Source organism: Chelmon rostratus, chromosome 9, assembly GCF_017976325.1.
Source record: "Chelmon rostratus isolate fCheRos1 chromosome 9, fCheRos1.pri, whole genome shotgun sequence".
NCBI classification, from domain to species: domain Eukaryota; kingdom Metazoa; phylum Chordata; class Actinopteri; order Chaetodontiformes; family Chaetodontidae; genus Chelmon; species Chelmon rostratus.
Genome location: NC_055666.1, coordinates 9,305,280 through 9,331,465, shown reverse-complemented (window position 1 = coordinate 9,331,465; position 26,186 = coordinate 9,305,280). Strand labels below are relative to the sequence as shown.

The following is a 26,186-nucleotide window of genomic DNA, read 5'->3' as shown; positions in this document are numbered from 1 at the left end:
ACTTCTCACCTTGACCCCAACCTAACATAAATTCCAACTTTAATCCTAAACCCAAAACTCTAAACTAGCCAAAATATCCTCTCTGTGGAGGATTTTCCTCCTCTCTATATCCCTGTGAGGGAACTTGGTCCTCTTAGCAGCAGAAATACAAGAGCACGCACACATACAAACACACTCACACACACACACACACACAAACACACAGAGACACAGCCACAGCCGGTTTCCCCTTTGCGATAACTCCTACAAAACGCCTGTCATCCTTACTCAGTCATACACAAGCAGGGAGTCAGCGCAAGCCGATGGATCAATTTAGTACAGAAAAGCTGTGGCATTCTTCAAATGTAATGGGCTTTGATGTAGACGCTGAGCTGCATTAGAGAACCCCGCCGAAGCCAGTGAAACCTCTTTTCATCTGCCTGCTTCCTATGCAGAGGACGCTGGCAGGAAACGTGCCTCACTTCTGCTAGGCTGTTCATTCTTCTGGTGCGCAGAGGAGTGCTGCTCGTGGCATCCCACACCTACACTCACATCCTCTTTTACTTTTGCTAATTTATGTTCTTTTCAGCTGCACGGGAAATGACTACTTCCTCCCAGCTTGTTTCGTATGATTGGTTCTCCCTGCCAGCCAGAAGCTCACTTATGACCCCATTCGTGACACTGGCATGCTCATTTGTAGCCTTTATGAGACGGAAAAGCTGTGCTCTTAGGAGATCTCTCCTTATTTGTGAAGTATGATCATCTGTGTGACAGGCTACTGTCCTTGCAAAGCTACAGACTGCCCCCTGGTGGAATGATTCCTCACTGCATGTGTTTGTAGTGGATTTTCCTCTGGGGAGAGATCTGTTCACATTTTTTGATTGTGCTGCAGTGAGGATGACACTTTTCAGTCGCTTGCTGTCCAGATTGTATAAAATGGAGTAAATGTTTAAATCCCAACAACTTCACAGCAGAAAGATAATATTTCATGTCAAAACATGACAAACTGATTAAACAGTAGGCAACATCGTAACCCATTCTATTTTCTCTGTGGATGGAAAGGCAAAGCTCTGATCTAAACTAATTGTACATTCGCAGGGAATGTCCATTGTATCTATTCTCCTAAGAGTAAACCCAAGGCTGCAGCTGCAGCACTTCACAGTTCTCTTAGTAATTATAACTGTTTCCAATCCAAAGTGTCTCGCTATCAGCATGTGAGGCACGTTTCGCTCCCATCACCCCTCCTCCCGACCAATTTCTGTCATGCTGTGAATTGCAACAGATCCCGCCACTTCCATTCGGCTTGTAATGTCACCTTAATGACCACAAAATTGGTGGCATAACATTCAAATCATTCAGACGCAAAACAGGCACATTAAATGAAGATGATGCAGAATTTGCTTTCAAAAGCTTTATTTATAATAACATTTAAAAAGTCATTCAGGGGGGCAAGCAAATAAACAACAGTAAGATCAAGATAAGTTACTGCTCTTGGCTTGGAGGTGGAGGAATGAATAGAAATTATTCAGACAGCAATTGTTTTAGTTTCAGTGGGTTTAAATGTACTGTGTAGCATGGAGGCATTTGAGCACAGAGTGCAGAGAATAACAATGCATGTGTGGAGTACATACAGCCCGCAGACCACTGACCACCAGACAACATCAGCCAATATTTCCTGCAAGCTGCAGCACATAGCAGGAACAAGCCACCACGCTGCCGTTCACAGCCTTTCCCAACTAGTGTTAAGACTCGCTCTCGCGGGCAATCGCTGCCAAGAACGGGTCACTTATTATGCTCTGTGTTCCGTGTAAGAGACAATGTGGATTCAGTGCAAATTATTTAAACTGTGTTAGAGAGCATTTTCTGACAAGCCAATTAGATTGCAGCTATGGCTAATGGACATCTGCCAGGGTATGCAGGGGCAAGAGCTGCAGTCTAAATTAGATGAAAAATCATGACTGTGCTGTGGTGCATTAGCAGCACTGAAGGTGAACCTATTAAAAGATTAGAGGCAAATTAAACCCATGGTTGGATCAAAAATATGAGGGTGCAATAGTTTATTCTGCAAATATATTTAGTATTTTATCATGAAGTAAATCACACACTGGTGCAGTTTTAAACAGAGTAAACCAATATGAGTCCAACTGCTGTGATCAACACACATCAGCATGTTGTTCCACGAAAGGAGGCGTCTTCGGGTAATAGAAGTGACACACAGAAAGATGCATGATTGGATTAGCAGAACAGAGAAACACGTGTGAGATACTGCAGCTGGGCATCAGAAACAAAACAGAGAAAACGATTTTGTGCAAGTGAAGTGGTCGTATGTACCAAAAAGTCAAATGAGGCAGGTCGTTCAGAGATTCGAGAAGAACCTCAGTCCCTTTTTGTTTTGAGTGAGCTTTAATCATGTCTGGTAGCAAGAAAATGACCCAAGTGGTGCATGTTTCAGTGAATTCAACACCACTAGCTTTGGAGTCATGTTGTGATTACTGGCACATTCGAGTCTTTGAGTCCAAACTCAATCCCAGATGGCGTCAAAAGACTTCACAATATTAACTGAGGTCGATTAACTCATTCTAAGAAATGGTAAAAACAGTGTTTTTTTGCCCTCAAGTAAATGATTAGTTCCCAGGTCAGAGTTCAGTGCCTGTTTATTGGGTAACCAATGCGGCCCCACTGTCCATCAGTCCATCCACTGATTGGTCCTTTCGTGGGACTTTTCTGTGCGTATCAAGTCTCATGATTAAGCCTTTTAATCTAAGCTGTATCTACAATATCACACGAGCAGGGCTACAGTTCCCTAACATACAAACTGTATCTAGAAGAGTGTCTCTGTTCAAAGTGATAGATATGTTGGCCATGAAGAGATGGTAGTTCACCGTCCACCGGACAAAAGGCATGAGGGTTAAAGACTAATCTGTGACATAAAGACATAAACACAGCTGCTATTTAGCTAAATATTCCCGTAAAACACAGAACATAGAAATACCTATGGCACGTTTATCAAAGTAGAAAAACAAAACATAAGCTCTCTTGTTTCACCCAGTCAAGCCCGTATTTGTTAGTGAATTAACTATCCGCAACACTGCAGCTTCAACATTCCATGGAATGTAGCACTATATCAATAAAAATCAATGGCAAATCACACAGTCCATCCTCTATGTGCTGTAGAGAGACTCTAAGACTCGCAGGTCTCCTGGTGAGCTGGCCCAGGCACTCAAAGGCACCAAGACTGGTGGTAGAGGGGCCAGACAGGCAGAGAGACACAGTAGGGGCCAGACGCAGCAGATAAGGCCTCCACAGAGGCACAGCAGGGGAGACTTAGCCCTGGTCAGACCCTAGCTAAATGATTTTACAGCTTATCCCTGCACAAGAGATGTTAAACACTGTCACCTGGGACTGATGCTTCGCTGCACCCCGAGGGAGCGGACATGACCACGCCTGTGTAATTCAAAAAAATCTGCTTACTATAATGGCGAATGACAAAAATTACTATTTACAGCTGGCATACAAACATACAGTGCTGCATCCACGCTTGACCATCAACAAACATAATCACACAGGTTCATACTGTAATACAAAGCTGGCACGCCTCCGTCTCCCATTCACTGACAGCATCTCCTCATTGTCATAATTTCACAGGGCTGTTTCTCTGCTAGATGATAACAAACAGCATCCAGAGACAGCAAAAACATCAGCAGCTTCATTCAGTAAAAAAATGATCCTCCAGCTGTGGCCATTCCGTGTGACACTATAAATCATTATTGCAATATTTACTAATACTAAATAGGGATCTTTTCAGATTATTCCATCGTACAAAATGAGCCATAGTTGATGGCTGCTAAGGCCAATAGATGCAACTGAAATGTAAGCATTACAAGAAGTGCCCTTCAGCTATAGCCAAATAACTCTGATGCATAGTCCTAAAAAACTCCATACAAATTGTGTGTGCTATCAATGTTCATTTTCACTCCAAACTTATTAGCTATAGTGATGCAGAGTCTCATTTGAATAGTCAACTCATGACAGTACAGTATACTGTACTAGCTTGGCTGATTCTGTTGCATGGTCTTCATATTAATAATAATTGGAGAGGAAACAGTGACACCTAGTGCCTATTTGCGGCACTATTCTTAGGAAAATTAACTGATTTTGTTTATCCACAAATAATAATTTACCACTTCTGATGGACCTAAATAAGAAGCATCTTTGGTCAACTCTGTAGTTCTTACTGTTGCAGCAAGTACAAAGTGTGTAGTGGAACTACTGTGAAACCTTGAATTCCCAGGGAAGAAAATGGTGTAAGAAAGATAACGTATGCAAACCCAAACGAAACAAAACCAAACATGTGTTTCGTAATAAAATCACCATCTTTCTGCTATTGGCCAGATGATTTGGCCTTGAGCTGTGATTTTTAAGACAGTCCCTCCATGTTTCAGAGGCCAAAAACCAGCCTCTGCGGTGTGAGGGCATTCTTTGATTTCACTCCATTCGTATGTGTGTGTGCAACATTATGTTACTCTCAGCTGGTTGTGGCCACAGTTCCACTCTGCTGGGGGGGGTCTAGCTCTGAGAGAAATACTCAAGGACGAGGCGGAGGTGTCCCAAGCGGTCTTTGAGTGAGGTCAGGGACAGGACGGTGGTTTGATAGGCCGGGTCCAGCTGGAGGACAGAGAGCAGCCACCAGCACCAGGCTGGACCGTTGGATGAGGCCTGGAGGACGGTAACAAAGGATTAGAAAAGAAACATTCAACCTCGTTTGTGTGGTAATGGAGTGTACTGCATTAGCATGAAACAATTACTGTGTTCAAAGACAAAAGCAGACATTATCTTATCAAAAGCTAGTTTGAAACCCCTGCAAGTGGATTTTTCACTCTGTGGAGCAGAAAACAGAAAACAATGCTTGGCTTTGGTTTGCAGGAATGTTTAGTATATATGATGTGTAGGAAGTGGACTAAAACATGCTGATTTGTGTGTGAAATATGTGAAAATGAGTAAAACTCTTCAATACATTCACCTTTTAGTAAGGAAACACTGAAAAAAAAATAAACCAATTAAATAGTCCTCATTTCTGTAACCTCTCTATGGGCAGGAAGGAAATACGATCACTACACTGATGGACAACATGACTGAGAAAGGAGTTGTGATGAAGTTTAAGAACATTTCCACAAAGGCTCCAACCTGAATGTTTTCCTCCTTATCTGGCATGGTGCCGTACTGCCTGTTGATCTGCTCGCGAATGCGGCTGCCAAGGCGCTGGTACCAGTCCTGAGCCTGCTGGTACACGCTGTCATGGAGGTGTTGCAAAAGCTCCAGCTCACTACCATCAACCTGAGAGAGAGAGGAGGCAAGCAGCAGCGTGTAAAGAGAAGGAGAGCGACGGTCCAGTGGTCAAGTTGTTCTAATGTTTTCAGCGTGGATCTTGTTTTGCTATAGTTTGTGATCACTGCGACTCTGACCTTGAGGTCCTCCAGGTACTCTATGTCCGCCGTGTGGTAGCCATCCCTCTGCCCTCTCTTCAGCACCCTGAATCTGCTGCCGCCCACTGTGTCCACGTATGACCGTCCATCAGGCAGCAGCTCCAGAGTGAGGATCTCCAACATGCAGCCGTAGTCTGCAAACCTGAGGCGCATGAGGCAAAACCATGAGAGTCTTGAATTTACACCTCTTAATTCATCCCTTAATGTGATTTTTGAGACATTAGTAAACAGTAAAATTGCGAGAAATGTTGTTTATTCATTGTAGTGGAGAAAGGGATGAAAAAAGTCTGGTTCTTTTTTAAGACAAAAATGTATTCATGCTTTTTACATTTTTATCACAATCCTCAATTTGAAAGAATACAATTAGAAGCAAAAATCAGATATAAGAAGATTTCTAACTTTTACAGACAGTTTAAAAACCCAGATAGAGATACCTCTGCCGAAAAATCTAACTGCAGGGTTACTGACTTTGATCCATTTAACAATCCAACTGTTTTTATTTTTTCATGCACTTTTCAAATAAGATAAGTCATATTGGTATACGCTCGGCAAAGTGTCTTGTCATTGCCATTTATGTTACAGTGTTTCAGGTTTTAGTGAAACATTTTAAAGGGGGGTCAACTGCAACATTGTAAATGAGGCAGATTTGGATAAAAGGTTTATAAACTTGCATAATCAGCATAATTCATTCACTAAAATATTATTTTGCACATCATTTCTTTAACTTAATATCATTTTAGATAACTGGTTGTAAATCAATAGTCACGCTGGGAAATCCGATACCATGACAACATACAGTGGAACAAATATCTGCTGGGGGAGGAAAATGCACAGCAGATCTCACGCCAGATTGATGACCATGCTGCTATTTCCCACCCACTCAGGGTCACATATGACTGATTTAAACTTTGCCCACTGTGCTGCCTGCTTGTGCTACATCACCATCAATCCCATCAAGCTGCACCGAGCCTGCTGTGAGCTTCACAGTTAGAGAAATGTCAAACATGGTCTCCCCATGCCCAGGCAGTCTGGTCAAAATAACTGTAAACACCTTCCCAAATGGCCTTCACCTCACCCGGTTCAAAACTGGCCATATATTTAGACCACTTAAGTTAGCACATTTTTATCAACCCAAATCCACTATTTTCAAACAAACAGGTTGCTTTGGAAAATTGAAAAAAATAAATAAATCACATACCCCTTGCCGTGCTCATAGCTGCACATGCCAAACTTCTTGGTGCCAGTCTCCATACAGCGACGCATCATCAGCCGATATCGAGGCTCGAAGATGTGCAGAGGGCAGGGCACGCCAGGGTAGGCCACCGTGCAGACGAATATAGGGATGTCCTTAGTAAGACTAAAGAGATGAAGACAAAAAAAGATGGAGACAAGGACAAAGAGACAAAAAAGAAATAAGGGAGAGAATTGTGAGAATAAGGTGTGATTGTGTTTCTACAGTGAATCCCAAGTGTAGATTGTGTGAGGCGCCTACTTGGACAGTTCAGCCATCTCAGCATCGTGGACCTGTTTCCTCTCAGTCAGCTGTGAGGGGAAAAGCCGGGTCATGATGCCCTGAAGCAGAACCGTGGGGTTATACTTCCTGTTTTTAAAGTACTGTGAAGAGAAAAGTGAGAGGAATCAGCTATAATAGCAACATTATGATGCTTGTAAACAACTTACAAAACAGCACACAACAAAAAACTATTGACTGAATTGCAACAAAGAAAAGAAACATGACAACTGAAATTTGTACTTTGCACTTTGGTGAACAGAGTGCAGTTTGGAACAGTCCCGCAATGCATTTGAGAAAATATAAATGAAAAATTTATTAATTTAGTATTTTATTATTGCATACACATGGCTGATAAAACAGTCATATATCCAGATGGGATCACTTATCACCAGGAAAATACAGCACTGAGGAACCAGGAAGTTGTCTTGTCTTGTAACTTTACATGAATTTGTTAGCAGGTGATAGGTGTGTGTAAAAGCAGTTATGATAAGTAGGAAATCAAATGGAGGGATGCGTCTCGTGCTGCCCGAGTTCAATGTGGTGTTATAACCTCAATGCAGTGGCACTAAAAAGTTAAGCGAACAGTTACCCGAACAAGGGTCTGTATCCAATGCCTACTTTCATCTTTGACTCTACCTCTTTACTTTCTACCCCCTACCCGAACCAGGGTTTGTATACCCACCCCGCTTTTATTGGTGCAGTTGGTGAGAGGCAGGGGTAGATGATGATAGTGCGGCAATTGGCAGTTACATGTGGCATCTAGGCCTGTGGTAGCATTGTAGCAGCTAACAATAGCTAAAGCGGTGGTAGTATGATAGTATCTTAGCAGTTAGTACATTAACAGTACAGGTAATCTAGCTTTATTGTCTTCTTCTGTTCCTCTTAGCAGGTAGCGGTTAGCATTTAGCATTAGCATTAGCTAAATGGTAGCATCGGAACTGTATTGTCTTCTTCTGTTCTTCTTAGCGGTTAGCATTAGCATTAGCATTAGCATTAGCTAAATGAGAGGATCGGTACTGGCCACTACCTGGAGCATCTCTGGGTCAGTTGAACGTGGCAGTTCTGTTTGGATTGTGTAGGAGCAGTGTGAACTGGCAATAGGGGGGGTGACTCTGGGATGCTGGAGTTCACCGCCTAGCCTCCTGAAGGTGTAGTGGGACTAAGTAGGCGAAACACTATTGAAGGGAGGTATCCACCTGATGACCCTTAGAGACGTGTTAGGAATCACTGCTCTTTGGCATGTATAGAGGCAGATTAGGGGTCCACGGTTCTTCATTGAGAATGAATCCTCTTTTTGAGCACAAGTATCTTGTGTCTAAATTAATTTTAGCGGCTTTTAAAGTGGAGACATTCATGTGCTAAAAATGGAATCTGGCAACCTTTTTTCAGCCAGATGTATGAAAGTGTCTGTAGGTGGTTACCTCTTGTAGTGGCTGTTTGCAGAGTGGGCAGCGGAGGTTGTGGTCCAGACTCCTCTCTATGCAGTTTTTACAGAAGGTGTGACCACAGGGGGTGGTGACTGGCTCAAAAAACAACCTTCAGAGGACATAGAAGAGACAAAAGCTTCAGTTAAAACAGCCGAGCTGAGGAGGGAAAGCCGCGCTACCTGCGCAGCAGCTCCACATGTGGTGGGTGTTTGTGTACATGCTGAATGTGCGCTCAACATTTACCAGAGAGAGAGGAGAGGGAGAACAGAATCGGCCCGTTATATGACTCTACAGCCGACAAGCTAGAGGCAGCAATGCATTATTGATTAGATCGAGTACTCCAGCACACTGACCTGATGCAGAGAGGACACTCAAAGTCTGACACAGTGAGAACACCCAGAGTTTTCTCTCTGCAGCGACTACTTTCACCTACGAGAGGGAGAGAAAGGAGACAGAGCACAGTCACTTTCAAGCTTTATGATGAAAACGAAGAAGACAAAGTTGCAATTATTATGCAATTTCAAACCATCTGGTGGGCGTTATGGTAAAGCTGTTTGTGGTGACAGTGACAAATATGATTCACGATGAGGACAATGATGATGAAGATGCGCATACCCCTGCCATGCACATCGTCCTTCCTCATCATCATCTCTTCGTCCTCTTCAGCAGCGGGGAGGAAGGAAACAGCCTGGCAGAGGCTGAGGCAGCACTCAGTGCCTGAGTCATGCTTCACCTTAGAGCCGTAAAGACAACCTTCTCAGTTAGGGTTTACAGTGTATTTGTATTCAAACACCTCCCACAAGCCATAAAAGTAAAGATTCTCCTTACCCAATGTGCTGGGCTTACCTGGTGTGCCTCTCTCCTTGCTTTTCCCTCTCCCTCATCCCCATGTGGATGCTTGAGGCCCTCGGGGCCCTGGGAGCTGCTGAGGCTGGTAATGGGGCAGGGCTCTCTCAGGTACTCGGACACCACTTGCAAAATGCAGGACACCTCGTCCGGCACTGCCATGCCCTCTGCCTCCAGGATCTGCCATTTCAATCCATGTCATGATACAGATAAATGTGTTTGCTTTCACCACTGCTGTCAACAAAAATCTAACGAAACAAGTGATAAACACTCATTGTTGAAATTGGGAATAAAATATAAAGTTAAATGTGGATGTAAACATTACAAACCGTTTTTCATGTAATATGCATGTAAGTCTCTGTTGTCTGTTTACAATGCTCTAGGCCAATCTGCTTAGACTGCAGCTTTAAGTCTGCAAGACCAAAGTCTTGCTAAACTTGTTCCTTCAGTCTGCAGCTCACTGTGCTGCTGCGTTTGCAGGAGGACAAAATAAAACATCATATGCAATTGTATAATTTTATATAAATGCTACCACTGGAGTTTTCTATTCTATTTCATCCCACATCTTCCAATTAAGTTTCGGTTAAACAACCCTCTAATGAGCAGTCAGTAAGATAAACAAACCTTCTTGATCTGGCTTTTTGCAGGAACAAAGTCAGCTTGTAGATTTAGGCAACGGTGGAACTGCATGAGGGCTTCTGTCTGCTGACCCATTTCCAGCAGTACATTCCCTTTGCGGAAGAAGCCCTGCAACAGAATAGTGAAATCAGCACATCACTGCCTGCATGAGTGAATGACAAGTCTAAAGCATCTCACTGCAGAGAACATACAAATTCTACTCCGTGTCATCAATAAGTCTATCTCAAGTCAGATTTTTCCCTACTTTTGCACTCATTGTCCTTTGCATCATACATCACTGGCAGCTGAATGCTTCAGTAGTGAAATTTGTCAGTGACATAACACATCTCTTAAAATAAAATGATTATATACAGTGGGCATTTCTTCCATAGCAGCGAGCCACCCACCAGCATAAAGTGATTAAATGACATTATGACATAAGTAGCTGTTTGCATAACTTTGTGAGTGACATAACATCAATAAAAGCAGAGAAAATCACCCTTAAGGGATCCGCTTAGCACTCTATTGTGAAACACAAAAAGATAAATCATAAACAGCACATTTTCTTCTTGGTTAAGTGTGTGCCATTCCGTGCATGTTACAAAACCAACCAATGGAGCGCATGTTGGGTTAAACTCAGCAGAGACTTGCACAGAGGTGAAATGACAGAGATGGAAGCTCTGAATTTGGCATTGTTGATGGATGCTTTCAACAGATTTGTTTGTGCTGTGCAGAAAAAAAAAGCACAATAAAAGGGATACATAACATGTTTTGTCAAAACTAGCAACACGGTACGTGTCTCTCACCTCAGTCCAGTTAGGACGAAGGCAGCAGAGGTAGTCGAGGTCTGTCAGAGCTTCAGAGAAACGCATCAGGCCACAGTTAGCTTCAGCTCTGTACACCTTCAAACTCTGGTCACCTGGGACTAAGGATGCAAAGCAAAAACAAAACTTGAATTAAGCCGCCACCAACCAGCCAAGTTGCATTTACATCCATGTCTGTCCAGACTCCTGTAATATATGTCGTGTAGTTTTTTGTTGAAATTGAAGTTATCAATCAAGTTATACCAACATGTATGATCACAGTGAATAATTTCCAGTGAGAAACATGCTGACTTTACTTTGAGACTATTGTTCCAGAGCAGTACAGAGAGCTTCATCACATGGTGCAACGACAACCACCTGAAGCAGAGAACCAATGAGCTTGAGGTGGACTACAATGCTTCAAATATGGAAGTTGGTACACCAGCTCGCACAGGTGTGTATTCAAGGCTCAAAGAGTTACGATTACCTAAAGCTGTTTCCCTAGTCGTGTTTATTGACAGTGGAAAGGCCTTATTTACAGACAGAGTGTCTGACAACGTCCACGTTATGTCACAATAATTAAAGCACAACCACAAAGCTACAGTGAAACTGACATGCACAAATCTGCCAGGAGATCATTACACAAGAGCAGGGAGGGCTGGAGTGAGGGAAGCAGCACTATTTAATTGGATTGGCAGAGATGGCAACCATGTAGGTAATTCAACGGTACGCTGATTCACTTCAGCATAAACACTCCTACGATCCCAAGGACGCCTACCGACTAGATAAACTCATCTAGGGCAGAAGTTGTCCCTCTTACTTCCTCGCTGCTGCGTGCAGAAAATAAGGTCAATTGCACATAGAAAGGTGAGTGCAGAAGATCAGTAACTGCGCAGATAAGGCAGTAGATCTCTTTGCAAGGGTGTTTCTAGGAGTTAGCTGTGAAAATATTACAGTACATCCTCTTAACCAGTTCCTGCTTTCCCATCTGTGATTAGACAGCAGAAATGTAAAGCAGGCTTGCTCTAACAACAGAAATCCCCTCAGCCTGTGTCCAGTATTTTTTTTCAACCAGCAGCTGTTATAGCTGCTATTACTGCTTCCTAAGCAGAGTGTGCCTTACATACATAGAAGGGAAAATGTTAAACCAGAATAATGCATACTTGTTTAGCTTGTCCAAGAGCATTTTTCTTATGCTCCACATAAAGTGTTTTGCCTAAATGGATCAATATGCAAATACAGGGATAACAAGACTCTTGCAACACAGGCAGGAACAAGGAGCATCTGGAGAGTGTTTACTGACCCAATTATACATTCAGGTCATCAACAGTCTGAGACAGTGGATATAATGTGTCCCATCATCTGTTTGCTTGAGACAACAAGTTTCCTCTGCTTTCTGTCTCTACACCTCCTGTATCTGACTGCTGCAGAATGGGATGCACCATCAGGCACCATGGCTGGGAACCAGCCAAAAACTGTGAGCAGTGCGTAAAAGTGTCTCCTAAAAAGTGCGACCCTGTGTTTTTGGATGCAGATACAAGGTGAACAGCGGGCATCCTTTGAGCACCGAACCAGATCTCACACCAAACAAACTTCTGTGTTGTGTCTGCAGCTGTAACGATGCATCGTGCGTGCCCCTTACCTAAGTGTAGCCCCTCATTTGCGATGCGTAAAGCTTCCGCGAACTCGTCGGCTTTGAGCTTCTCCAGTATATGGCACTTCATCTTCGTCTCGTCCGGGCAGCACTTTTCCACGACGCTGATGAGTAAAACGTTGTTCTTCGTGCTTCTCACCTCTCTCTGCTTAAACTTCTCTTTGCATGACGGGCATTTGGACGGGAGGTAACCCCCCACGCATCTCCGGCAGAACGTGTGGCCGCACGACATGGTCACCGGCTCGCACAGCAGGAAGAGACAGAGCGGACACTCCAGCAGATCCATGGTGGAGGGCTTATGTCACCAGAAAAACGACCCACGGGAACAATTGCTGCCTTTTTCCTTCACAGTAATACGGACGGAGGGGTTTTCCTTTGTAAAAGTACTGCATGGAACATTTAAATAAAACCCTGACAGCTCGCGATACAGTAAATGTGCCCCCTCTTTGATCACATCTGCGCGAGCCGGTTTCTTGTCTCGCTAGGCTACTGCTAATTTAGCTCTCAAACGCTCACCTCCCAAATTTTCCTTTTCGTATGAAATTCATCCATTGACATTTTCAAATTTTAGCCCTAACTTAGTCTTTGGTTTGGGACACATAACGCCTTCCCTTTACGCTGGATAATAAAACAAAACTCCGCTTCCAGTTCAATGCGACGCTTTCCTCGCCGCTCCAAACTCCACAAACCGCCGCACGACCCACACCAGGATATTCACACATTCATGTTATTTCTATTAAGTAGTCCGTGTCTGTTTTTAACCCCTGTAACGACGTCTCCACAGCCACAAAGCTGGGTTACTGTGTAACACCATTACATTACATAAATAAAGACCACGTGACGCACCAGCGTGCAATGCGATTGGATGAAAGGATGGCTTTCCGCCCTGTTGTGAAACCCAAGGATGCCGAGTTTCATAACATAATTCCTGCGACAAAAGTTCTCGTTTTTTTAAAGTCTGTCTTATTAAAACAGCTGGGTGGAATGAGGTGATGGTCTCGCGTGTGTAGTCGGTGAAGTTATGATATTTCAGGAGGGCAGGGAATGGAAATCACCTTGCCACAGTGCAGGGAATCCCAGCAGAGGATAATAATAGCGAGGGGGCGGGGTGGCCGGATCATGACATAAACCCAGTTCTGTTCATCTTCAGTTTTTGCAGACAATACCCTAAAAGCTAATCCGCGTGTAAAATGTGTTTCGTTAAGATACAAAGAGCTAGCAAGTTTCCGAAGGCAAGATGACTTCGGTTGCTGTTATTGCTCATGTTTTGTCTTGTTTTTTAGGGATGGCAGGACAAAGCTGCAGAGCAGATCAGCCACTGCAACAAAATCTCTGTGTATCTGTTACGCAAGTGGAACCTGTCTCGCAGAAATCATTCTGGGTCAATTAAATAAGGCTGGATCCTGCAGTACTTTTTAGATTCACATCATCGCCTGCTGCTATGCATACCTCTGTATAGCAAGTACTGTACTGAAAGAGGCAAAGCAACACATTTGCTTCACCTATAACGCAACAGATGTTGGAACAGGTTTAACTTGCAAACATTATATATATTTTGTAACATATATATATAAACTGGGTTAGTACACACCCAGGTGAAACTACCTCTTGTCACAAAAGTACCACTGTTACATTTACATACAGAAATTTACCCCGATGGCTTTGTGTTGCAATAAGGATATTTGGATCCTTCTATAGAGAAATATGGTGATAGCTGACATTAAACAAGTGCTGCTGCTGAAAGCAACTGTTACACAAACAAGCCAACAAAACACTAGTTATATTGTTAAGTGCTGTCACGAAAACCTAAGTGGAAAGTGCCTGAGGGAGGAAGGCAGTGACTATGTAACTATGATCTTTACATACTGACCTTTCCCTAACCACTCTCACTACATTAGACAGTATGCAAGTCAACGTGACAGAATGCTTTGTAAAAATTTAAATAAAATTCTAATTTCATGCAGTTTCCCCAAAAACAATAGCTTTAGAGAAAACTACTCTGCTATTGTGACATAATTGCACTCCTACTGCAACTGGAAAGATCTTTATTGGTTTTCTTACAAAAACTGAAAGTTGGCACCCCAGTTGATCTGTACAATATTTACATTCTTCAATTATCTTCACAGGAACTGTTAATATCTACATGATAGCCTTTAAATAAAAGCACCATTTTACTCCAGATAGAATTTCAGGCCAAGTGAAAACAACAAACATCTTAATATGTTATCTAAGTACAGCATATCAAAAAAACAAACAAACATATTTTAGGAGTAGAAATAAGGAACAGAACTACAACTGAAAACTTATGCAATTTCATCAATAATACTGCACATGGCAGCATCTTTGTCCCATATTTTGTCCCTCTTTGAAGTAGGGCCGCTCTTGTCCTGGTGACCTGCTGCCATACAGCTGGCACCTGCTTCCTCTACATCCATTGGTTCAGTTTTCAACCTGGGGGCCTGCACAGAGGAACAACTAACACCAGCTACTGCTGACACACTCCTTGTCCCATCACCAGCACTATCTGGACACTCCATCTGTGGCAAATCATCAGGTAAGGAGGCAAGGCACCCCTGGATCATCTCCACCACCCTCTCCAGATGTTTCTGGAACCTCTCAGCTGTTTCTAGCCTCTGTCTCTTCTGTACCTCCATCATAACCCTCAGTGTCTCCCTGGCTTGATGTGGCCTGTATTCATTTATCAGGTGGTGCAAATGAACAAACAGAAGCTTTAAATCCTCCAGCTTCTCTTCACGCTTTATACTGCCAGGGCTCTTGATGAGGATGTCCAGCAGGTCCAGAAAGTTCACAAGAATGGACATGTTGAGCTTCTTCAGCTCCCGTTTGTGGTCAAACTGCATAGGATGGAGCCTCTCAATGCCTTGGCTCTCCAGAGGTCGGATGATGAGGTCATCGCACTGGAACTGGTTGCCAAACATCATGTAGCTGTCTCTGATCGGTGGAGGAGGCTTCGGAGCAAGACCCTTGCGGATGTTTTCATCTGTGTACTCTTTGATGTACTGCATAGGTGGAGGAGGCAGGGCACTAACCTGCTGTGGTTCACCCATGATGCTGACCTGAAACAGTGTCAAACATGTTAATCAGTGTATCTACCATACCAAGCAACGCAAAACCAAATCTGGCTTTTAAAATAAGAAAAAAGTTACATTAACAAGTTTAAGGAGTGAGTTTAATTACCAAATGTTTCCTTTGTACAATTTTGACAGGAGCATACAAAGTGATAAGTTAGCATGTGATTGAAAACAGTATTAAAATAACTGTTGAAATAACTTACATTAAGATAGCCATACTGCCATACAAAAACGCTCTATGACAAATACTTCAAATGCTACATATTTAAAACAAACAAATGTTCCATACACAAGCACGCACGTTGTTTAACAGTCATGTGCCTTTGTACAAGTAAGAACAACAAAATCCAAGTATAAAGAGTACAAGGGTCCAATTTCAGAGTACTGATAAGACAAAAATAAAACTGTGTTAATGCAGTATGGTTTAAGTGAGCTACGCTTTTATTGTTGTGGCCAGTCCAGTGGTTAACTTTGTGTTCTCTTAATTGTTTTAATTCACAGCAATGATTTGTACATTTTTGTACAATTAGCTTCTCTTGCAGAATGTACAAATATCAATCTGCAGACTTACCTGTAACTGCAGCTATCACAAAAGAATAATGGAGTAAAAGCACAATATCTGACACTTGACGGTAAATGTTGTGGAGTGAAATCATTAAGTGGCACAGTGGGAATACGTTATTAAGCTAATGTACCAATTACGGTATCTGAAAGCTGTTTTAAATGCAGTAGTGTTTAATTGTAGTAGTTAAGTAGTTATTTAGTCAGCATCTGTCCTTTTGTGAACAATCGAGACAACATTTGCTTGCTTCTATGTGTAGCAGCGGCAACATCTTAAAGTATGCAAGAATTAAGTTAGCCGGCTAATCACAATACGGGTGATGGCTAACGTTAACGTAACAAACGAGCGATGCTAATTACTTCAGCGACTGCCTGCCAGAATTAATGGGCAGATATTTTCTTTCACCGTCTGAAACATATATTCACGTTGCCGAATGTGTAGCTCTTCAGTGTACAACTAGACGCCGACGTTTTAGACAAACGTAGCAAACTAAATTTGCTATGTGGCTAGTGTTGGGCTAGCAATATTGCTGCTAACCTCCGCTAACTAGTTACGTCGCTGTCAAAAACCAGATAACTAACAAAATACGGGAATGAATATACATCGATTACACTTCTACACACCTCTTAAATGATCCCTCGGTTGTTGAATGTAGACTTAATATATGAAATGTTGTAGATGTAAGCTATCTAATCGGACAATTAATGCTAGCTCATGACTAACTTAGCTCGTTTCATACACAGACATGACACACCGTTCTGTCCCAAATCCATTGGCTGAACTGTCCTCGTGACAATTTTGCGTTGTTCGGATTGGACCCTACTGAGCGAACACACTGAATGCTAATTGGTTGTAATATTTCTAAGCATTATGAGTAGGTGATTCATGACAACAAGGTTGTATTTGTAGTATTTGATAAATGATGGCTTGATTCTTAAAACGATTAATGCTAGTAGAGATACAATGTAAAAAGGTACACTTTTCTCGTAATATTAATACATGCAGTGCATTAAACTGCTAATTTACAATACTGTTAACTTCTTACGCGTATTTTATATGTTTTAGATGTATGTATTTTACAGCTAAAGCCACCTCGTTATCAACAAAATTCTGTAATAATGATCATTATAACAACAATAATAGTTCATTTATAGAGCAATGACACTAAAATTAACTGTAAACTGTTAATTGTCGTTAAACTGTAAATGGACATCAGCCAATAAAAATATGAAAGTGCATTAGCTGTAAAGAAAAGCCATTCTGTAAGAATGGGTACTGAGAGACCAAAATTCTAAATTTGAAAGCCATTTTTAATTAAAATTAAAAGTTATCTTTTACTTTACAATTCAAAAAGTCAGTCAGAAGTGCTTTAAAAACTTCACCAAAATATACTTCCAGCTCAGGAGAATTTCTGACACTGCTGTCTACTGGACATTACTGTATGAAGTTAATTATTCTGATTTTGTCACATCTTCAAAACAAAATGTAAAATTGTAGATCAACACATTTTATTGTTTGCCAACGAAATTTGAACCAAGTCATATCGTTACATCTGAACAAGTAATTATACAACTTCATTTGAGATATCTTTTGTGGTTAGAGTTTGATTCGTTCTTATCCGTCACATTTGACATTATAATGATGCACTTTTGCTCTTTTTTTTTTTTTTTTTCGTTTTTCACCAGGTAGTTATCTTTATGCATTATACTATTGTTGCTCTCTTGGAATACTAAGAGTGCACACACACACACAAACACACACACACACACACAAACACACACCAGACCACCATTTATTTTTAAAAAGCTCAAATTGGACACGGTTCGTTCACACATTTCCCAATCCACAGCACTCCATAATATTCACTCATGGAGTACATGTGAGATAAAAATCTTTACACAGTTCAACATTTAAAACAAATAATAGAAATAGACATAAAGCTGTATAAAATAGGAACATTTCAAACATTTGTTTTTTTAACCTCCATCCTGATTTTTTTTTTTTTTTTTTTTTTTTTTACATAGTCTTCATTTTCTACTTATTTCTTTGGACAAAAAGTGCTTCTCCTTCAGTGAAAATTGATTGAGACCAGATTGTGGATTAAATTGTTGGGGGGGAAAATCCTGATGGTGGTGCTAAAGCATTTCTTGTTTTGTGAGGAGGAATTGTTTCAGTTTTTCACTCTCGAACTACTACTCCACTCTCTCCTCTTTCACTAAAAGTCACTTTCCCCCTCATGGTTCACAATTCTATTGTTGCTTCAAACTGTTATCAGACTTACTGTTCTTACCCAAACAATCCTACAGTCAATAGGATCTGTCTTTCTTCGCTTGAGATTGTTACAAGAAAGCGAAAGAGAGATTGAAAAAAACAAGAATGCTGAAACCATCTCACGAGAACTGTATAAAAGCAGAGGCAGATATAGAAGCAGTGAGGCTCAAAGAAATAAGAAAACACATTCTAAAAAATATACAAAGGCAAAGCAAAATTCTAGATCGCAAAACATCCCACCCAAATTTTCATAAGGCAGCAACTAATGACTGAAGTAATTTTGTTTTCAAGTAGTTTTATGTGCATTTATGTGTATCCATTAGGTGGTTTATATTGTTTTGCTTTTTTATGGTGAAATCCAGCTTATGCTTTTTAAATTTACACCCCTGTACAATCTTTATATTTTAACAAAACTTACCAGGTTACATTATTACCTTCAAGGTGCATCTTTTCCTGTAAAATGTTCAAAAGTGCAGAGATTAAAGAATCAACTTCGTACTATCACACAATCACACGCTGACTTATTGCAACATAGTGAAAGTACAAGTGAGTGCAGGTACAGTGTGTGTGTCTGTGTGTGAGTGAGAGAGAGAGAAAGTGCATGGGTGTTTGTTTGTAGCACAACCCATTTCTTGCCATAAGGATGTGGTTTATTGAGTGCAACAACTTTATGCCGGAAGCGCCTCAACTTCTATGAAGTTGTCATCCAGTGCTTTTTTTTTCTGTCACTGCGAGGTGCTCACTGTCTCTCTGTAAGCCAACAGCCACCACTTTCTCGTAGTGTTCTTCATGCAGCTGGTACCATGTTCCCCAGAGTGATTTTGAAGGGAACTATGATTAAAAAATCTCAACAAAAGAAAAGAACATCACCATGCAACTACAAAGAGAGGTTTTTCGTATTGGACACCCAAGACCTGAAGTATTCTGAACGCCGTCCAGGGGTAAGCGTGCGCTGTATTGATCAATACACTGGCTTTAAATTTGAAATTAAATGATACAATATGTGGGCTAGGTCTGTACGTTTAGTTTCCGAAGTGGAATATGAATCGTGTCCACGTAAATATACATAAAGGTCATGTTGTTTCAGAAAAAGCCCATGATGAAAGGTTGCATTGAGCTGTACAGAATCAAGTGTGTGGAGGTTGTGTGTAGTGATGTGCCCATACCATGCAACTATAAGTACCCTTTTCAGGTGAGCTTCAAAATATCTCAGAGAATACTTGCTTAAAAATACTCAATAATGAAATCTAATCTTAGATACAGTACAGCAAGTTTAACATATGTTCGATTCACATGTCTCCCTCGCAGGTTTTTTATGACAACCACTACCTCTACATTTTTGCTCCAGACAATGATTGCCGTCAGAGATGGGTCAGAGCTCTCAAAGAGGGTGAGCAATTTTACAACATCAAGCTTCAGACAGTGATGGCAGTGCAGCAGATTATTGTGAACCCTTGATTGAAATACAGATTCACAAGCTTGGCAAACTTAAAAAAAAACAACTATATTTCTTTTATTCATAGAGACAAAGCATAACAATTTGGTGGCAAAGTACCACCCAAATTTCTGGATGGAAGGAAAATGGCGATGTTGCCAACAAACAGAGAAGCTGGCGACAGGTTGTCATGTATATGACCCAGTGGGTTCTGGTTTGTATTAGTTCTTCTCTTTGTTTCATATATATTTCCGTCATCACATTAATAATGTCGAGTCGAGATTTTCCCAACATGTGATTCATGCAAAGTTTCATCTTGATGTAAAGTTAGTCCTGTTGCATAACTTAGTACAGTACAGTACAGTACAGTACAGTATAAATTGCTTTTTTCGTACATTTGTGCCAAAAACAGAGTCCAATTTAATTTTTCTAATTTCTCCACAGCATCTAAAAAGCCACTTCCTCAACTCCCAGATCCAGAGGTACCACCTTCTAAAGCACAAGCAACATGCTGATGAAATGTTATTGGTGTAAAATCAATACTGTTCAAGAAACAAATGGGGTGGACAAAATAACCTTTTTGGTATTTCTATAGAAGCCTGTTTGGCTTCATTCATGCCAAGACTGTTTCAAATCCAAACGTTTTCCAAACTGCTCCCACTGACCTCTTTTATGATTATTATGCATTTTCTTTTAACCAGTGCACCTACTTTTTTGAAAGCAGATGATTTTTTGTCTTGTGCAGCTCAGTTTGTTATCTTGCATGGCTCATATCTCGCAACTGCTAGACCTCCTCTATGGCTGATGATTTGATAATGTTGCGTAACATAATATGCTTATTATCTAACCCAAATAGCGCTGTGATAAAGTCCTTTTCATGCTCTGTTTACATTTGTTTTGTGTGTTGTCGACTGCGTGCAGGAAATCTATGTTGATCATCCATTTTTATCAGATACTTTTTGTGAGGATAAGCTGCTATAAAGCAATCTGTGATTTTAAAAGTATTACACAGTAACTGCTCCCCTCACGGTATATGTTGCCAGAGGAGAAGAGGTTGCTGTTTTGGAATACATACAGATCATTAATATTTCTGATCATGTTTTCTTAATGAAGTTTTTTTTAAATCTTTGACAGATGAGACCAGATGATGCAGAACAGATGATGGTCATCGCTCTGCAAGACTACACACCGCTCAGAGACGATGACTTGCCTCTTCAGAAAGACCGGGAGTACATCCTGATCAACAGCTCCCACTCTGAATGGTGGGCCGTAAAGAATGACAGGGGGTAAGAAACTTAAAATGACCATCCCAGGCTCAGTGACAGCTTTCACTGGTAATTACAGCACCTTTTTCATACTGTGGATGATTAAGGTCTATGATTTATTGATTTTTCTCCCAACTCTTCATCAGGGACACTGGCTTTGTACCCAGCACTTACGTGGCTGAAAAATCTGGCAACAACTTTGAGAGATTTGAGTGAGCTTGATTTCATTTCTCCTCTCTGTGCTTCTAATTGTCAACAAGTAGATATTTGCAAATCCATTCTGTCTTCTATAGAACTCCCTCATTTGTGGTGAATTTGTCTTCTCACAGATGGTACAACAAAAACATAACCAGAGGGGAAGCAGAGGATTTGTTAATGAAAGAGGTAAGAACAATGTCAGTTTATCCAGATTGTTGAATTTCCATTCGTTTGCGCAGCCAGCTGTGTTTAGATAGAAAGAAGTATGCCAAATAATAATTCCAATGATGATTAGCAGAATGTTGCTCCTGTTCGACGCAGTGTGCATTTCCTGCGACTGAGCCAGCCGCAGCTTTCTCGCATTTGCAAAATTAATGCAAATGCACCTGCACAACGAGAATCTGACATGACATGGGACATGAAAAATGTTTCACAACCACAATGTTTCCTCTAAAGTTGAATTTCCTGCTGTGAGGTGCTTTGCTAGGTTTTGCAAGTGGGAGGTAGAACAGCCATCCACCATGTATTACTTAAAATGACTGCTAGGCCAGTGCTGCTATTAGCTGCGGGTTAAACAATCAGTAAACACGTCTAACATGTGCATTACAGATTTCATTTGGATGATTTTATGGTGTTTGAATGCTCGGCTTTTAGGGGAAAGAAGGTGCATTCATGGTGCGTGACTCGAGACAAGCAGGAGTCTACACGGTGTCAGTCTTCACCAAAGCACCGGGGTAATTTTGCTGCATACACATCTGATATATGTGATGATAATAGCTTGATACATTTGGTGTGTAATTACAATCAATCTGACTTGAAATTTGGTATTTTTGAATCATCTTTGAAAATTTGCAGGATTTGTTGCCCAAAAGTGTCTATTTCTTCCCTTTAGGTCAAACGGGGAGAAGAATCCGAGAGTGAAACATTACCAAATCCGACAGACAGAAGCGGGAGAGGCCACATTTTACTTGGCAGAGAAGTACCTGTTCAGCACCATTCCTGAGCTCATCCATTACCACCAGCACAACGCGGCCGGTAAGTGTGCTGCATCTCTCAGCATGAAACATGAATAAGATCAGACGCTGAAAGGAAGTTCAGCAGATAAAGCAGCTTATGTTTCACTTTCTCTCTAACAAAAGGGATGATGAGATGCTTCATAAATGAATAAGTATTAATTCATTTGTGTGTTATCTGTGTGGCAGGCCTGATAACGCGTTTAAGACATCCTGTCTCTCAAGGCGGAGGCTGCTCCCAGGACATCGCCCATCCCTCAAAAGGTTAGAGGCTGCACTGCTGTATAAATGGGCCAGCTGGTTGAACTGGAGCTCTAAGCAGTCACAGCTTAATGCTGAAAATCTTGTTTTTGCTGACCTCTAGTGGCTCTCACTGAGCAATGCTTAGGGTGTGTTTTGGCTGGTGTTGTGCAACAAGCCTGACACTTTCATAATTCTGTGATTATAACTGATAAACCTAATTTTGTGATCTAGTGGCTGAAGCCCACTTTGTTTGTAATTGTATGAAGTTGCCATCTAAACGTGCGCATTTGCTGTATTCTCTTATATGACCTGCCGCTGTGGTTATTTCATCTTTCTGTCTTCTCGTTTTCTGCTCCGCAGATCAGTGGGAAGTGGACCCCGAGGAGCTGATCTTGGGTCAGGAGTTAGGCAGCGGCCAGTTTGGGCTGGTGCTGGAAGGCAGATGGAAGGAGAGGCAGGTGGCAGTGAAGATGATAAGAGAGGAGTGCATGTCGGACGAGGAATTTAAAGAAGAGGCCAGAATCATGATGTCAGTGCAGTTCAAAAAGTTGCTGCGTATTGTTCGGCCAAGTGATCCAAACACCACTCAGCTTATGTGTGTGTGTGTGTGTGTGTGTGTGTGTGTGTGTGTGTGTGTGTGCGTGTTTAACAGGAGACTGTCTCACTGTAAGCTGGTCCAGCTCTACGGTGTGTGCACCCAGCGTTCCCCCATGTGCCTGGTGTCTGAGTTCATGGAGAACGGCTGTCTGTCTGACTACCTGCGAGCCTGGAAAGGGCATCTGTCTCAGGACGTGATGCTGGGGATGTGTCTGGATGTCAGTGAGGGGATGGCGTACCTGGAGAGCTCCAACTTCATCCACAGAGATCTGGTAAATGTATGATACACGTTTGTCTCTCATGTCCATTCGAATAGCTAACCGGTCCTCTGTTCCTCTGTCTCCTGCAGGCTGCCAGGAACTGTCTTGTTTCAAAGAACAATGAGGTGAAGGTATCTGACTTTGGTATGACCAGGTAATGCTTTTCACCGCCTGCGCACTCTTTCCTGAATACCACCAACTCCTCCTGTTTTTAGGATAAAGTTAAACTTCTGTATGACGGTGTGTGTCTGCTCTCTGCGCTGTAGATTTGTGCTGGATGATCAGTACACAAGCTCGCTGTGCTCCAAGTTCCCTGTGAAGTGGTCGGCCCCAGAGGTCATCAAATACTGCAAGTTCAGCAGCAAGTCCGACGTCTGGTCATTCGGTGTGTTCAAGTGTCTGTGCCGTTCGCTGATTGTCTGTGTGTCTGACCTGCTGTCTTGGTCGTCATACAACATGAACACTGAGGGTCCCTGTACGCGTTTTATGTCAAACACACAAAGCTAAATAGTCTGGAAACCACAGTTACGGAAGCAATTTCAAGACACACTTATTACACTTATTGTAACTTCTGCAGAATAAAGTTGAAAATATTTAATTGATTTGTTAGTGTGCACATGTGCATGTGTCTACATGTGCCGTATTTTCATGGTATAAAGCCAACTAGTGGAATTGCAGTAATCTCCCAGAAGTTAATACTGTGAGGACCACTGCCAAAACAGGAGTTTAAACAGGCAGCAACATATTAACTTGGCACAGACAAGATTCGTGTTCTGACGGTGGGGCTTGCTTGTATCCAACAGATGGTAACAATAGATATGTTTAATTACAACTTCTATTAATTAATTAATTCATTTTGATTTGCCAGGTATGTTTAGATCGAGCAGCAATTTACTGAAATACTGGGGATCATGCTGAATGATAACTTTTTATGTAAAAAGTGTGGATATTTGGGAACTGTGATGCTAAATTGTAAGTGATGCGTGGCTAGATGTGACAGTTCGTGACAGGAAGTGCAAAAACTCCTGTTTTTCATGCATAGTAAGTTGGTGTGAAATGTAAGACTTTATATAGCTTTAAAGTACTGCTAGATGGGTAAATACTTGGCTCTAAAAGCACTAATTAAAGTCCTCTTAATTTGGATGATGCTTGTCATAATCAATTAAAACTGTGCATGCAGAAAAGCTAACATGGAACAAGCACAAACTTGGACCTGATTAACCAAAGGCACAACAGTTGATTTTGGTTCGTCCTCGTCAGATGAAAGATTAACCGACCCACGGTCAGTCTCTCTATAGGTGTGTTTATTCTGATCCTGTTCGCCCCTGCTCAGGTGTGCTCATGTGGGAGGTGTATAATGAGGGCCGTCTTCCTTATGAGAACCGCTCGAATGCTGAAGTGGTGGAGTCCCTCAACGCGGGCCTGAGGCTCCTGAAGCCCCGCTTGGCCCCAGACGCTGTCCACCTGCTGATGGAGTGGTGCTGGAAGGAGGTGGGCGCAGGAGTTTAGCATATTCCCGGAGGCACTGCTGACATACGATTGTGTAAAGACAGCAAAAACTCTTTGTAATAATGTTTTTTTTTTCATGTTCTCAGAAACCAGAAGATCGTCCGTCCTTCGCTCTCCTCCTGCATGAGCTGGCCTCAATCTCAGATCTGTGAATCAAGATAAGAGCTGAGGCTGATGAATATAAAAAAGCCCTATATTTATTTTATTTATTGATTTATCACCAGAATTGTCACGTTTTTTCAAATGTTAGTGTTTTTATGATTGAGATAATTATACAAAACACAAAAGAGTTTCAAATGCCTGGATGTTGCACTTTTTCCGTTTCCTCTGTAGACTCACACTGTCCTTTCGCGCAGGTTTATGCTCACGTTTCAGATACTCTGTACATTAAACAGGTGAGATGTTATGTTGTTCAACCCACTGTGAATTTAATGAATCCACGTGAAATGTGTGTTTTTCTCATTTTCTCTTCTATATATATATTCAGCACCAAAATAATCTTAATGTTGTTCAATATTAACATGACACATTTAATTTTCAGAAAATAAAAAAAAGGTTCCTGAAGTTGCAACAATGTGTAGGCTCTAATAAACTAAAAAAAAAAAACTAATAGGTTGGAAAAATACAGCATTTTGTCAAATCAAATTCAGTATAAACATATATTTACATAAATCAATTAAGCTGATGAGGCAAAATATTTAGTATATTGTTTTTGTACTGTTAGTATAGGTTAGACAATGAGCCAATTCTGTTTTAGTCATGTTTTAGCGTCCAAAATGTTTGGGAGTCTGGGTTGCCTACCATCAGTGTCCACTGTAAACTAGGCCAGCTGCAGGTGTAGTGGCCAAAGGTGGAACTACAGGGTTCACCACGCTCTCTGGCCCACACACACACTGTCAGAAAATGCCTGAGTGGCGAGTCAAACCGCAATCTTAATGTCCATTATTAGAGAAAAAAATGTGTTGCACATGAATTATAGGCACAGGTGTGGCCAATAAGGTGGCCATGAGTGTTCAGTGCATCCAGACAGTCATTTATCCAGCCACTTCATTATAATGAAGATAATTGTGTATGTGCGGAGCCTATTAGGCGTATAATGTATGTATAACACATTGTACATCTATTTCACACATTTGATATAAAATGAAATGAAATTAAATAGAATGACAAGTAGGGCAATATGGCCTCAATGACATCTTGCCACCAGGGGTGTGAGGTGATTAATTATTGATCTGCTGGTTAATTTTGCACTGCATCATCATTACATAGTCACTTACTAAATTAAAATGGTTTTGTCTGTGAAATACTTGGATCTTTTTTTTTCTCCCTTTAGAGGACAACAACCCTTTGGTCTGTTTCAAGCCAAGGATCAAAGTTCACTTGATCACCTCTTCCTCTATTCACACAAACACTAACAC

At 41.5% G+C, this 26,186-nt stretch overlaps 3 protein-coding genes across 5 annotated transcripts; 1 reads left to right on the top strand and 2 right to left on the bottom strand.

Annotated features, from left to right (window-relative positions):
- Nucleotides 1-1,381: 1,381 nt before the first annotated feature.
- lonrf1 (LON peptidase N-terminal domain and ring finger 1) lies at nt 1,382-13,120 on the bottom strand. The gene is made up of 12 exons (XM_041944098.1): nt 12,312-13,120; nt 10,673-10,791; nt 9,873-9,995; nt 9,249-9,428; nt 9,018-9,135; nt 8,756-8,831; nt 8,397-8,511; nt 6,955-7,076; nt 6,661-6,819; nt 5,442-5,604; nt 5,164-5,313; nt 1,382-4,695 (listed from the first exon to the last, which is right to left on the bottom strand). The coding sequence occupies exons 1-12, from the start codon at nt 12,607-12,609 to the stop codon at nt 4,546-4,548; spliced, it is 1,773 nt and encodes a 590-aa protein (XP_041800032.1). The 5' UTR covers nt 12,610-13,120; the 3' UTR covers nt 1,382-4,545.
- A 1,237-nt stretch (nt 13,121-14,357) lies between these two features.
- On the bottom strand, nt 14,358-18,811 carry med7 (mediator complex subunit 7). 3 transcript variants are annotated; one of them, XM_041944100.1, is made up of 2 exons: nt 18,683-18,811; nt 14,358-15,400 (listed from the first exon to the last, which is right to left on the bottom strand). In XM_041944100.1, exon 2 carries the CDS (start codon nt 15,389-15,391, stop codon nt 14,627-14,629), a length of 765 nt encoding a protein of 254 aa, XP_041800034.1. In that variant the 5' UTR covers nt 15,392-15,400; nt 18,683-18,811; the 3' UTR covers nt 14,358-14,626. The 3 variants fall into 3 exon arrangements, with proteins under 3 accessions (XP_041800034.1, XP_041800035.1, XP_041800033.1); XM_041944101.1 differs by having other exon boundaries at nt 18,667-18,783; XM_041944099.1 differs by lacking the exon at nt 18,683-18,811 and adding an exon at nt 16,601-18,645.
- Nucleotides 18,812-18,984: 173 nt separating this feature from the next.
- Nucleotides 18,985-25,219, top strand: itk (IL2 inducible T cell kinase). Its single transcript, XM_041943761.1, has 17 exons — nt 18,985-19,189; nt 19,336-19,440; nt 19,557-19,638; nt 19,772-19,897; nt 20,128-20,165; nt 20,818-20,969; nt 21,095-21,160; nt 21,278-21,332; nt 21,801-21,880; nt 22,039-22,181; nt 22,349-22,423; nt 22,763-22,931; nt 23,055-23,271; nt 23,349-23,413; nt 23,526-23,644; nt 24,593-24,750; nt 24,855-25,219. Exons 1-17 carry the CDS (start codon nt 19,052-19,054, stop codon nt 24,918-24,920), a joined length of 1,854 nt encoding a protein of 617 aa, XP_041799695.1. The 5' UTR covers nt 18,985-19,051; the 3' UTR covers nt 24,921-25,219.
- Nucleotides 25,220-26,186: the final 967 nt, after the last annotated feature.